General features: G+C 47.0%; 1 protein-coding gene across 1 annotated transcript in view; it reads left to right on the top strand.

The window, feature by feature from the left end:
• The first annotated feature begins 1,568 nt into the window (after positions 1–1,568).
• The window catches only part of LOC149364148 (uncharacterized), a 41,459-nt gene continuing 28,480 nt past the window's right edge, over positions 1,569–14,547 (top strand). The window contains exon 1 of the mRNA XM_089570036.1: positions 1,569–2,007. Coding sequence (XP_089426162.1) covers positions 1,941–2,007 — 67 coding nt within the window. The 5' untranslated portion in view covers positions 1,569–1,940. The remainder of the gene's footprint in view (positions 2,008–14,547) is intronic.

Here is a 14,547-nt window from a genome sequence, read left to right on the forward strand (position 1 = left end):
GCGGCTGACCCATAACAGGAACAATTAGAGGTTACTGAGATAGGTTTTCTCGCGTAGTAGACAGCTGGGTTGATTATCGTGATAACGAAGAAATATGTTACATGCACAGCGTTTCGAAATCAGAAACAAAGTCTGGAGGTTGCACCTTTCTGAGTCCAAACGTGGAGACGGATGACACTGAGCATCCTCCTGAGGCTGGCTCAATTTTTATGTACTTTTAGTGTCCCGTAACATTCGGAATCTAAGAAAGGAACCCTGACAACCCGTTTCCACTATCACTGCGCAGATAGTTAAAACAGAAAAACTAATAAGCGGTGAAGGGAGCTAGGACGCCTCACCGAAGGCTGCCTGCCCCAATGACGCCAGGGAAGAATGGATGTGCTTTCTGTTGAGACCAGCGGCGCTTATTTGGTTGCTTAGTGAATTATTGGATGTACAATTTTTTGCAGAAGGGTTGAAATGCGGGCCAGTTGGTACATTGTAAATTGAAAAAAAAACAGTCACAAAAGACAAGGGACAAGAGAAGGAGTGTTGGCGCCACAATGACTGGTCTATCAACTGAAATTTATTATAAAAGGCATAGTATTTTCAATTAACTTTCTGCATGGATTGAATGGTTGTCAAGAGAGCCGGTATTAAACATTCCGCTAAAATGCGGGCCTGAATTTGAGATGTTAATGTGCTAATTGAACTGTTTAAAATAGAGGGTTTTGTTAGATAACCGTTTTCTTATGCGTGTGCACCCCTCGGGCACGCCACCACGCACAAGATATGGGAACGAAGTTATTGAACCACTGTAGCTTTAGAGTTAATGTGTTGATATCAGTGCAGCTTTCGTCAAAAGTTTGCAGAGATGCAGGGTAGTCTCTTTTGCGCAGTATAGTGGGGCACTCGCGATGTCCGCAAAGCTTCAAGTTGCGGGGGTTGAAGATATCTGCCAACCGAAACCTTCTGAGCTTCAGGTATTTACAACTGCCATAAGTTGCCTAGTATAAGGCTTAAATTTGATTCATTTACCCCTTAAATTTTGAGTCAGGCTGTGCATTTTTTTTGTAATGTAAAGTGCTTTGCAACACGTACCACGGGCTGCTGACAGCAGAGGTAGTATTTAAAGTATAGGAATAACGGTTGTAGGGATCTTGCTGGTCGCATTTGTATATTCTGTTCTCACCACGCCACAGCCGTAATGCCGTCAAAAAACAACAATGAAGAAGAAACCAGGGCTTGCTGCTTTAGTGCTATACTTTTTCGCCCCCTCACATGCGTAGGGAAACTAATTAACCGGGCACATGTCCTGTTCGCGTCCCCGCCTTCTACCTCTACTTAAGGCATTTCCAGCCGATTACCAGCGAGGAAGCTCATTTTCAAACCATGTTTTCGCGACGGAAGAAGGCGTCCATTGTGATGGCACCACAATTGAGTGCGCTAGGAGCGCTGCGGTACTACTTTCTGATCACGTTAATTACGCGTTACACCGAAGGCTGTACGTGAAAAGACGAGAGAGAGAGAGTGAAACAAAGGGTAGTTCAGACACCAAACAATGATTACCACGACGGGTGACACGCGGAAACCAGCACGCTTACAGTCCCGGCCTCTCCACACCAACATACTCGCACAAAGGAACACAGAGGCGCAGTCAGTCAGACAGACACGCGCGCACTGCCGTGTCCCAATTGTATTCCAATCGCCTCAGCGGGTCCCATCCGATGGAGGGTGCGCTAACATTCCCTCCCCCGCTATAGCCTCCCGGGGAGCGTCGAGGCAAGGCCAGAGGCGCGGGTTCCGGACCGCAGCGCTCTGAGGGACGCGCCGTTTAGTTTTTCCCCCGTCGGTTTCAGCGCAGTGCTGACGAGGCTTTGTAGCAGCCAGCGAACGGTTTTTCAGCTAGAGCATCGGTTCTTCGGAAAGCGCTGCCGGCGCTCTGAGGCGGAGCGCGAGAGATGTCCGACAGTGCTCAGGATGCGGTTCTCGTCAGGCTTCTCGTCATCTTCTCAGTGATCGCCGCAGGTGAGACCCCGTTCAGCAGTTAGCCTTTAGGAAAACAGAGTATTCCGAACACATTTACTGCAACGTCGATGCCTTCCAAGAGGATGGAGGAACAACGACTGACAAGCAATGATGGAAATGAAGTGAAAGGAGGGATTCAGATGACGCAATAGCGAATGGAAGTTAGGAGAGGGCTGAGTCGGGCTGGTTGGTTCATGTTGAATGGTACGGCAAAACAGCGCTGACGGACGGGACGGAAGAAGGCGAGACAGACACATGCGCTGAACTAACAACCAAATGGTTTATTGCGAAAGAGGGGGCAATATAAAACACAGAAGGGAAGAAGAAATGCGGTGCAAACATGACATGGCATACATTCGGGATATCATCATTGATTAAGAAAAGCGATCTCCTGTGGGAATAGAGCCACCGATGGTTGGCTTACACATGAGTTGCCTAATGCGTGAATGTGAAAGGCCTCCGATATCAGGCGCGAGGTATGATCTCTGTATTTGGCGATGATAGTGGTTTGGTTCAAAAACGCCTCACATTCTTCGCAATCTGCGAAATAAATGACCATATTATTTTGGCGTGACTTGTTTTCAATGTTTTTCGTGTGTACGCGTAGCCGAGTTAGAGCTTATTCGCTAGCCAGAAGTAGAAGTGATATTCCCTGAAGATAAGGACGCGGAGCTCCATTAACCATGCTTGTCTCCACATTCGCCCCCTCTCTCGTTGCCATGTCCGGGATTTTCCTTGCAGATGCATCGCACTCTATGCCACCAAAATGATTAGTTCCTCATTTTGGATGGCTGTGATGGACTACAGTTGGATCGGTGCAACGCCGTTTTTAAAGCTTAGAAATCGAAGGGTCACTTCCGATCTCGATCGGGTCATCTCAGAGGTCGATTTGTGGCACACTGTTATTTTTTTTTTTTTTTGACGCCTTGCCTAACTACCGATTCAGGGCCGTTATTGAGCGAACAATAGAGAAACGTACGTCTGCACGGAAGCGACAAAGTGCAAGCAAGACCCACCACATTGGCGTCGGACATAGAAGGCTCGTCTGTCGTGCCACTGTAAAACTATTTATGGCAATGTCAAGAGTGACAGACACTTAAATAATTACAAGAACCCAACGTTGCTGTCTAAACAAGACGGCGGTGGAGGTGGAAAGGTGGGTCTAAATCCGGCGGTGAGGCTTGAATTGCGGCTGTTAACGCGTGGGGAGAAAATGCCCGCGAACGACTTCGATTTCTCATTATGAATTGAAGGATATGATTGATATGATTGATATGGTTGATATGATTGATATGATCGATATGATCGATATGATTGATATGATTGGTACGATTGATATGACTGATATGATTGATATGATTGATATGAAGGACATGAAGTAGGGCTTTGAATAGGATTGTTCTTACTCGGCCAGGGAAGTGCGCTGTCTCAGCGACGTATCCGTGGATTGGTAAGATAGAAGGAAGTGACATTTGGTGCCGTAAGTCTGATGAAAAAACGCTAAATTTCAGAAATGATTTCTTTATTTTGAAGGAACTTTAAACGAGAATGAGAAATTTCGACAAGTCCAGTCTTTACAATTGAAAGCCCTCGGTGCATGACGTGAACAGGAAACCTATATTTTTTTTCCATCAAATGTCACATGGTGTCGTATACTGCAGTTGTGTGTCCTTCTCGTCGGTGTCAGTCGTCCACCAGCGCTACACATTCCATAATGACAGTCTCCCATTTCGATTCGAAAATGACGGCTCGGGCTTGTTAAGAAAGCTTAGAATAAGGTATGTCGATAGTTCAACGACAGCTGTTTAAATTCAATGCTTGCATTATTAGGCGACATATCTCATCTGTTATTTTTATTTTTTTCAGGTAAAAATTTGTCAACTTGAAGGAAATCATTCACCCAAGCCGCACCTAAAATAATACGGAGCATCATTTCAGCATTATACTCTTACCGCGTGTTTCTTAAAGGAAATAGGAAGGTTTGGTGCTTTTATGTGCAAGTGCACGAGCGTATTAAACATTACTAAATGTTTGCTAAGTATTGCTTAGTTTTATGGTGTTTAAAATTCCAGAGCAACTCAGGCTATGAGGGACGCTGTAGTGGAGGGCTCCGGATAGTTTCGACCACTTGGGGTTCTTCTTTAACGTGCACTGCCATCGCACCGTATTAGAAGCCTCTAGCATTTCGCCTCCATAGAAATACGAGCGCCGCGGCCGGCATCGAGCCCCCGTCTTTCGGGTCAGCAGCCGAGCACCATAACCACTGAGCCACCGTGGCGGCTTGCAGGTAATGCATGAAAGCAGTAATTGCCAAAGCGTGCTGCGTATTATCATGGCCGCAGTTGTAGCCTTGTCTGTATTGCTGTTTCATCTACAGCCGAGTGTTTTCGCCTATCCCGTTCCAAATAAGCGTACAATAAATGAGCGCCACGCTTTGAACGCTTACAGAAAAGCTCAGCGTCCTTCGATGTTTGCGTTGGCCTTGCAACGGTGTAGCTTCCGCCGCTCACTTCCGTCGGCATTTTCCGCCGGCCTGTCTGGTACACGTTCCGTACACTTGACACAACGCCACGGTCCCTATCTGCTAAAGAGTCACGGGCAAAACTGCCATGCAGAAAAAAAAAAAAAGAGGAATGTACGTCCCCAATACATTTTGCTCTGCCGATTTTTACTACGCCACCGCGAGGAGAAGAGGTGACAGCCATTATTGTGTATATAGCTATATTATGGTGCAAACAGAGCAAAACAACGAAATCTGGCAGAAGTGAAGGTGACAACTCAGGCGTCGAATCGCCACTGGCTTATTAGCATACAAGTGCTGTTGTGCTCGGTGTAAGAAATACACCCCGGTACCAAAAACTCACGTCCCTTACATAAAGGCGGAATGCTTTTCTTTAATAAACCAGTTGCGATGCAGCGCGTGCAGTATTCTCTTCCGCCGAACATCGCCGTTTTAGCGCTGTTTTAGCATAACGTTTAGGAAGCCACACCTCGTTATTGGGTGTAGCTGATCCAGGGCTGGGCGAAATCATTATTTATTCCGTTTTAAAACGCTCACACTAATGATAGTAGCGCTCCGCTCTATAGTAGCCTCGTTCACCCTCATAGCTATTCTAACTAAACTGTGTAGCTATATATACCCCCCACCCGCACTCTGTCTGTGCCACATGGCTTAGGCCGCAAAACACTCGACACACCCTCGGTACATTTCCGCTTACGTCGGGATGCAAATAGAGTACTGCGAACAGCATCGACCCTCCAGTTCAGCTGCACATCGTCTCGTTACCGTTTAAAGCCAAAACCTTAGTCGTCTAACGAGTGCGGAGGACAGACCCGCCTGCCCCAGTGCAATATTCCAGGCGAGGCAAACGCTTCCGGTTTTCAGTAAACGACAACACCTTTTGTTCGAGGTTCTACGACGGCGACGCAGAGCAGCCCGGAGTATAAATACGCTGCAGGAACAAAAGCGCGGACAGTCGTTACTCCGACATGACTCATCGAGTACAAAAGCGCGCCGCACAGTGCACGGCCGCAACGTTTTCCTGCATGCATGCGAAGCTCACGCATATCCGCGGCTAAACGCGGGGCGGCTTTCAGCAGAACACGCGCCAACCACCCAGTAAGGCCAGCCACACGTGAGGCTTGTCGATTGTCTAAAGCCTTCGCGAGCGTTTAAAAATAACCGCCGCACGAGACAGCACGGCCTCTCCTAAAGGGTTGCGCATGCGTAGAGCACACACAGGTATATCCTCTCCAAATTACGAAGAAAAGGAAGAAAAAGAACGCCGAGGCCCCCGCATTGTGCCGAAGGGAAGGCGGCGGAATCGCAGGAAGGCCGCACGTAGGCAGCACGTAGTAGAATCTCCGCCACTTCGCGGTGTAGCACGGCGCAGTCGAGAAAGTGTTACGAGAGGCCATGGAAGTCAAAGCGGAAGAAGCGGTGAAGCACCTCCGGCGGGACTTTTCTGGTTTCCTTCCGTTTCTCCCTCCCTTCCGGTGCGGCTTCCTCTGTGCGTGGCATTAAGAGGCGATATACATGCAGGCCGCGAAGGCTCCAAGTTTCGAGATTGCACGCGTAGGTATACCTGCACAGCTAGGGGCCGACCACGAAGGACCCCGACCACTCACGCGACCTGCATCGGCAGCGGAGATGATGCCGCGGTATAGTCTCGGGGCTACTTCTATATCTATCGGCCACGATCTCTCGCACTGGCCATATGCCGTGCGGCGGCTACACACTAACGAATCGATTGCAGGTGCTCTGTCGACAAGCGTAAGTTTTTAAACTCCGCGCCGTGTGAGAGAATGCCAGCTAAAGTGCTGGGTCACCAAACGGGGTCATCCCACGAACGATGTGAGCCCTATAATGCAGCTGCATATGCGAGTGTAGTATTCGAAGTGGCTTTGGGTTCAGTTTAGAAGCGATCAAAGGTTGAGGAGGTAAGTTTTAACAAGCGTTGCGTCTCTCGTAACCGTGCGAGGACTTCGTGCGATGAAGTGGGCGGTCCAAACGATGCTGTCTGTATGCAACGCACTGCGACGATAGCGCAAAGAAAAAAAAAGTTGAATTCTGGACTGGTTTGCGTTCTGCTTTGTTCAACTGACTTCGCATTATTTTTAACCTCATGCTGGTTCTCCCACTCCTTTATTTGAAGCAGGAAGTGGCGGCGTTGCGTCCAGATTGGAATCTCCGCTCTGTGTTATAGCTTTCTGTTCGTAACGTTACCTCTCGAAGGGTCCGTCGGTCGTGTTAGTGCGGCGCGGAAATACGTTATGACAGCCAACACGAATGCTGCTGTTTTAAATGTTTGGTTTGGTTTTGTGGGGTTTAACGTCCCAAAGCGACCGAGGCTATGAGAGACGCCGTAGTGAAGGGTTCCGGAAATTTCGACCACCTGGGGTTCTTTAACGTGCACTGACATCGCACAGCACACGGGCCTCTAGAATTTCTCTGTTTTAAATGTGATCATGCACGTGGCATGCATACGTACAAGGAAAGTTACGTTTGCTATAGCGTGCACTCCAAACAGAAAGGAGTAAAATGGAGTAAGCTGTCCTCTAGCGCACATTCTTTTATAAAAGAAGGAATGCTAGAGGAAATTTTACTCCTATATAAGCGTATTCGTGTGTGTGGGGTCAGCAAACTTACACTAACACAATATAGCATGAAACGGTTATATCCATCAACTTTGCCCTCCCAGAACGTTCACCCTGATGTGTGCGAAACAGTACAGTGGTTGTCGCCCTTAGAGGGGAAACGTAATGAAGAGAGAACAACATACCCGTCTAAGCTCTTTCACGGGGAACGCTTTTGCTGTCGAGTAAACCCATCAGATTTCTCGCGCCAAGTACTCCGCTCGTGTGGTCTCGCGATTCACATCCGGGACCTCTTCTACTATTTACTCTTCCTATTCTTAATCTACTGCTACACTTATGGTAACAGCTCTTATTAACACAAGAATCTGAGGATGAACAATATATACCACGAGCAGTGCGTTGTAGGAATGCGAGCTTTGTATAGTTGTATAGTATAAAGAGACGTTGTATAGTAGATTTTTTTGTTTGGTTTTTATATTGTTTAACGTCCGAAAGCGATTCAGGCTTTGAGGGACATCGTAGTAGAGGGCTCCGGATGATTTCGACCACCTTGGATTCTTTAACGTGCACTGACATCACACAGTACACGGGCGTCTGGCATATCGCCTCCATTGAAATGCGACCGCCGCGGCCGGGATCGAACCCACGTACGTCTTTCGGGTCAGCAGCCTAGATCTATAGACACCGAGCCACAGTGGCGGCTTGTATTGTGGATGGCTCCGCGTTGATTTAGATCAACCGGGGTTCTTTACAATAAAATGCACTGACACTGCACGGTACACGCGAGTTCTGCCATTATTTACAACTGAAGGACAGCCGTCGTGGCTGAGATTAGAATCTGTGCCCATGGGCTCAGCAGCCGAACGCTTTAGCCGCTAAGCCACGAAGGTGGTTTGGATTAGTAAAGTGCTTCAACGGTAGTCATGAAGTAATTTTGGCTAATTTCTTCTGACTTGCAAATTAATCGGAAGCAGAAGAAAATTACACCATGTGAAACGGTCCGGCCTTTTTGAGGAGAGCGGGGGGCGGGGGGGGGGGGGGGGGGGGGGGGGGGGGGGGGGCGCATTCTATGGTGCTCTCGCCTCAATAGCCGCTCCATCGGCTGTCCTCCCGTTCATTTCCGCCGGTGTTCCTTAATGTGTACATAAACTATACCCTGACACTACGCTGGATGTAATAATGGTGAGTTTGATTCCTACCGGTGGCATTTTGTACTATCCCGTACTTCGGTTCATTTTACCACCGATGAGCAAAAAGCAAAGCTTAATTTGCTGCTGCAGTAAAGCCCCTACAGTTCCCATGTGTTCTTTTGACTTCCATGACTGTTAGCTTCTTTGTTTTTATCCCTGATCCGACATCCACTGAGCACACAGGTCTACACAGGCAGCACGTTCTCTTTTATGCTGCTAGAGATCAATTTACCGGAAATCTAAACAATGCATGTATGCATAGTGAAGATCACTTTATCACTGCACTGACCTCTGTGTATATTTCGCTTTAACAGCTGTTCGCTGCTTTACGTCATTGACCTTAAGAGAAGTTTATTTGGACCCAGGAGCATAAAAGGGACAGCCGTCCCTCTACAAAACAGAAAAACACATTAGGGCGACAGATGTACGATGCTTTCAAAGCGTGCATGTTATTCTGAGGCATCTCACAGCAGGACGAACTGCAACTCTTAGCGCGGAACGCAAGGACGTGGGGAAGGCAAGAGACGACGCCCCCTCTTTTCACGGATCGCCAAAAAAAAAAAGGTTTTATAGCTTGCGAGAAATAACAAAGTTGCGTGTCCTGATCGGCGCGTAGGTTTTACAACCCAAGCTTCTTGTGTAAGGCCAGAATGGAGCCGAGAATATTTTCTGTCAACCGAGACCATCGAAGCCTTTCGCCATTATATGGACGCAAGAATCCCAGCATTGTCGCTATCTCGGTTTGGTTGGCGACGAAAGGTTTTATTTCGCCAAGTGGCTGTATAAGTACGATTCTGAGTAAGGCGATTTCGGCCGACGCCGCCGGTTTTGGCCTTGAGAACTAAACATGCCGTCACGCACATCTTCGTCTTTGCAAGAGGACGTTATTGCAACGACTGTCACGTGCTCTCTTTGGGTTACGCAGTTTCTTCGTCAGGTACTGTACTTTCATTATCACAACCAGAGAGGGTCAAGTGTTGTAAGCTAGCATCGGCATGCTAGCTTTTTATTGGCGAAACAATGGCGCATGATAACAGGAGGAGAGCTACACGCTCGAGGGTGCAAATTGCGTATATTACCAAATTACGTTTATTTTTTGCTTTCGTATTTACTCTTAGGAGTCGTTGTCTTCATTTAATTATGGGCTAATTTTCTATTCCTTTCAGCATCGAAATGAAACAATAAAGTCGTCTAAAGAAACGCCCAATTCGAGAGTTGACATGTGCGTACCAGTTTAATATCTCTGAAAGTTCTCCTTCTAGGCAGTGAGCTGAAATGCTAGATCGACAGTCGCACGATATATGGCAGGAGCTGCTGGAAGTTGATCCCAATGAATAAAAGAAAAAAAAACATAGAAAAGCAATGTCGGCCCACACGAATAGCGACTATAAATGACCTTGCAAGCTCCCTTTGTATACGCATGTTGCAACCAATGTACATAAACTCCTGAAGCCCCAGCCTCTGTCCGTAAAGCTATAAAACGCTTCCGAAGAACACTGTTGAATGTGAACGCCTTTATCTTTATTTAGCCATAATCCCAGATGCTGAGGGGTGGCCGGTAGGGGAGCGAGCTATGATTCTAACTGAGCGCACAACTGAAGCTGAAAAGTGTTCAAGAAGATGGAGATGAGGGCATGCATGAACAAAAAAGATACAGCGGTATGATAGAGGAGGCCTTTTGGGGTCGCATTCTTATTAAAATATTGAAAGTAATGGTCCATTCTTCTAGTACGCAGCAAAATCCTTCTATTCATGTGTTTCCATTGATCGCATTGAACAGTCAGGACTGCATAAAAAAACAGAGAACGTTTTTGACGATAGCAAAAAGGTTAATAGAAAAGAAAATACAAGATTTTCGCCGGGTGATCTGCGGATATATTGATTGTTATATTGATATATTGATCTTATGCTATATGAAAAAAATTGCGTTCATCAACGGTTTACCGCTCAAAACTATTTCGTCCAGAATTGTTGGGTATGATTGCGAAGGATGAAGAGGACCACTAATGGAAACTAGGGTGCCTCGATGCGCGCGCCCTCTCTTCTGTGGAGCGTCCACGGAGCGGTGGGAGGAGAGGACGCACTGAGACACCCTAATGGGAACGTGATCGAAGCTGTCTGCTCTTCAGAGGGGGAGGTAAAGGAGCAAGGAGATAAAGGATAGAGTGAAGGCGTGACATGGTGACGTCAAAATACAACGACCCGAGGTATAGACAGCGATGGAAGTGGCGGATCCGTAGCCGAGGAAATGGAATGAAAACGTCTTTACTGAAACATCAGGTACACAGTTACGACGGCAAGACAGCTGTGGTGTGCCTATGCAGAGGTTCATGGTACGTGCTGAGAAGCTGCACCGGGATAGTGTGCCAGTTCGCCAAAGAGTGTGGTTTTGGCGGGCGAACAGCTGGCGGAACGAAGGCTTACAGCTAGTAGACGCACAGCTTCTTTAGTAAGACAACGCGGGAATGTTGCGACCGCATAATGTTTTTGGTACAAATTTAAATGAGGCAATTTACATTTTTTGTTTCTTTTTTACGTGCGCTGCATGAAAAAGCAAAGCGGGAAATTATTCCCTACGAGCTAGTACGTATTCCACAGAAACGTTGGAAATTAATCTTCAAGATTCAGAAAACAAGTTCCGCCGTCGTCAAAAAAAAAAAAAAAAAAACTCGCGAGTTATCACGAGTGGCTGCGAGAACTGGCAGGTCGTTGCCAGTGTCTCTGCAAGTATACCGTTTTGAGAGGGCTTTCAAACACTAGCTGCACACTACCCGAGCGCGTGCACTTACGCACTAAACGATTTCGTGAAACTATCACAGCCAGTAAGGGCATCGAGACAAAGTGCTGCCTCCCCACGGCCTCAGTGCGTACCCGCTGACGCACTCGATCAGGCCTGCACATATCGGATTGTTCGGTGGGGAGAAGGATTTAATCAGGTTGAGGTCGGCGCGTGGCGTCGTAAACGAAATTTCCAAGGCACGGGACATATAATAGGCGTGGGCACCGCGAATCCAAACTTTTATTAAGCGCAACGCACTCTGTTCACACATACATGCACGCACCTTGCTATATGTTAAAAGCGCAAGAACACGTTCTGCGATCGGTGTAGGGGATTTCTATGTAATACACGTCTGTCTAGAAAATATCTGGCGAGGGCAAAATGTGAGTCATAACGGTCTGCCTGAGAGGCGATGAGAGCGGGCGGCAAAATTTCCTAATCTCATTTGTCCACTTACTCAATTGTCGCCGCTGACACTTCGGGGCCACCCAACTGCTGTTGGCGAATTTTGATCGGAAAAAAATCGAAACTTTTGTCTGAAGGTTTTTTTTTTCTGGTGCTATTAGCAAATCTGCTTGTCTCATCACCTGTAACAAGGCCAGAAACGCGCCTGTTGCGTTAACTTGGTCGAGCCTAAATAGCATTTGATCGCATTGTTGCACATTAATGTGTTTTATGCTCACGTGTTAAAGACTCGGGCACCCATCGGGACGGGCTTGTTTCAAATTGCTCGGCCGAATCAGAAGGGTTGTCACCCTCGAGCATTATTCTTGGAATTGAAACAATGAGATAACGTAGCATTTCTAAAAAGTTTTGGTAGTAGCGTTCGTGGTAGAGACCACTCATTGCTGTCGGAGAGTATGCGAGGTCATGCACTTACGCTGTCGCATATGAGATGTATGACAGCGGTGCTGACCGCGAAGTCTTCTCAGAAATGATCGAGGAGTTTCCTGTTGGTGATGGCGCTGCGGTCTTCAGCCAATCGTCATGCAGTGTCGGAGTGCGCCCAGCTGTTTCAAAGATATAATGAAAGGAGAATTCAGATATAAGCATATATAACAAAAGCAATTCAGAATTCTCCCAGTAATATTGATGGAGACTGCGCGAGGGACATGGCAGTAATCTAATGCGTCTGTGTCGGGCCATTTCTGCTGAGCACCGCATGTTAGTGGCAGTATGTAAACGAGAAGTAAGGGAACAAACCGACAGCGGTTATTTTAGAATTTAAAACGTTCCGCTTCCGAGGACAACTGCATGGCCTTCTTTAAGTTTACGATGCCAGAGCCAAAGTGATGGTTCTGCTCTGCATTCTATCATAGGGTTGTTTGCTTTGGGCAGCAGTTTTTCTTCAAGCGACCTACTAAAAATGCGAGATTATGACGCGCGTCTTGCCTCACTGGGCACATCCGTATCTGATGATAAATGCTGAGCGCCACGAGAGCAAATACCTTTTCATCGTATTTCCGTTTATAAATTAATTGATGTTGCTGCATCGAAGCTGCAATTCATACCCTGACTTGGACAATAACACATCGTCTCAATAGAAATTTACTAACTTCGCCTAGCTACTCTGCCGTAAGCTTTGCAGAAGATTTGAGTCTAAATTAGTTTGAAGTAAAAGACGGTGTGCAGTACAAAGCTAGAAATCGCATTTTTGAGCTTATGAGATGATTAGTGGTTTGGTTTGGTTTGGTTTTTGGGGTTTAACGTTCCAAAGCAACTCAGGCTATGAGAGACGCCGTAGTGAAGGGCTCCGGAAATTTCGACAACCTGGGGTTCTTTAACGTGCACTGACATCGCACAGTACACGGGCCTCTAGAAATTCACCTTCATCGAAATTCAGCCGCCGCGGCAGGGATCGAACCCGCGTCTTGAGATGATTAGTACTCTCTTCAATTTTAACTGAGATGATTAGTACTCTCTTCAATTTTTAACTAAGAGTGCACAGAGTACTGTACAGACTACTGTTGAGGCGTAACGAACTTCACTTCGCTTCTTCTAGAGAGCTTAACTCCTCAACGTAGAGTTGGCTGCCGCAGTATGTTGGAAGTGATAAAGCAACAAAACATTTCATATATAAAAAATAATTAAAAAGTGGTACATGTAATACAACGGCACATTCTGAATTCAACTTTCGTAATACGGGATAGCGAAGACCTTAACGCTTTTTGTACGAGATGTTTATGAACACAGCTTGACAAAAATAAGCTTCTAGCACATTAGAAAAATTCAGATTGTGGAACTTGTCTCCAATTGCCCAGTTTTTGAGAGCAGCGTCACACGCAAGAAAGCCATTTGGGAAGCCGGATCTGTTTCCTACATCACATAGTGACAGCACATTCTTGAATTGGCAATGTCCAACAAAATCTTTCTCGTAGCCAAGACAACTGAGATGCGAATCGCAGGTATATCAAGGACACCCAATCACGTATAATACATTGGAGCCACCAGCTCTCTTGTTGGAAGACCTTGGCGCTCTGTTTGAAGCATGTAGGGCACTCGCGCATCGGTGACTATGAGCGGCCATCGATCAACTTTTCAACTTAATATCAAACGCGATCAACTTCCGAGTTTAAGAAAACCAAAAGCTCCGCCATATTCACTGAAGAACAGAGCACCGGAAGTTAGCAGGTTGTACCAAGTGCCTGGCAGAGGTTCCGGCGTGCGTATACACGTGTTTTTGTACAGAGCTCGCATAATAAAACGAAATCGACCTGAACGTACTCCCGCAGGAGACGAAAAGTCAGAATGCGGGCACTCGTAGCTTTATCGCGCTTACGCCCGAATCGAAGGCCGATAGCGGGCCGATCTATTTTCACTCTGCACCGATCCTTCGCAAAGACCCCGCGAACGTTGGACGTTGCCTACCCGCATCCAACGCGCTATGCGCTGACGGATCGCCTTACATTCAAGAAAGCCGAGCAGGACACGCTGTTTTAAAAGAGAATACCTTCCTATGAGTAATGGCCTGTAAGTGCTTAGCCTACTAAAAAAAATAATAAATGAATAAAAAGTAAACAAAAACTGCAGGGAATGTTTACTACATTCGAATCGGAGCGAAAGCACGGATTCGTGCTACGTAGAAGGCGACGGTGAGCAGGCAGTGCCGCGGTACGGAGCAGATGGAAGATGGTGAAGACGACGCTCTCCAATGCACAGCGCGAGAGTGTGGTGCAGTTTAACAGGAAGCGTGTTGACTACTGCGATAGCCTAGTGGTCTCGCTGAGCGGCCATTAAAAGAGATCTGTTCGCTCAGCCGTGGGTTCGACTCCCAGTCATGGATATTGATTCAGTTTCTCTTTCTCATGGTTTGACCTCTAACTCAGCTGAAGGCCAAATTTGCACGGTCCGCGATTGAAGCCTAAGGTCCCTTAGTCAAGCTTTCGCTTCATTAAAAGAACTGCGTGTCGTCACGGGAGCTGGTGTCCCTAATAATGGGCAGCAGCGCATCGCTTCAGAAATATCCACATGCCG

Source organism: Amblyomma mixtum, chromosome 2 (assembly GCF_055824585.1).
Source record: "Amblyomma mixtum isolate Tamu chromosome 2, ASM5582458v1, whole genome shotgun sequence".
NCBI lineage: Eukaryota > Metazoa > Arthropoda > Arachnida > Ixodida > Ixodidae > Amblyomma > Amblyomma mixtum.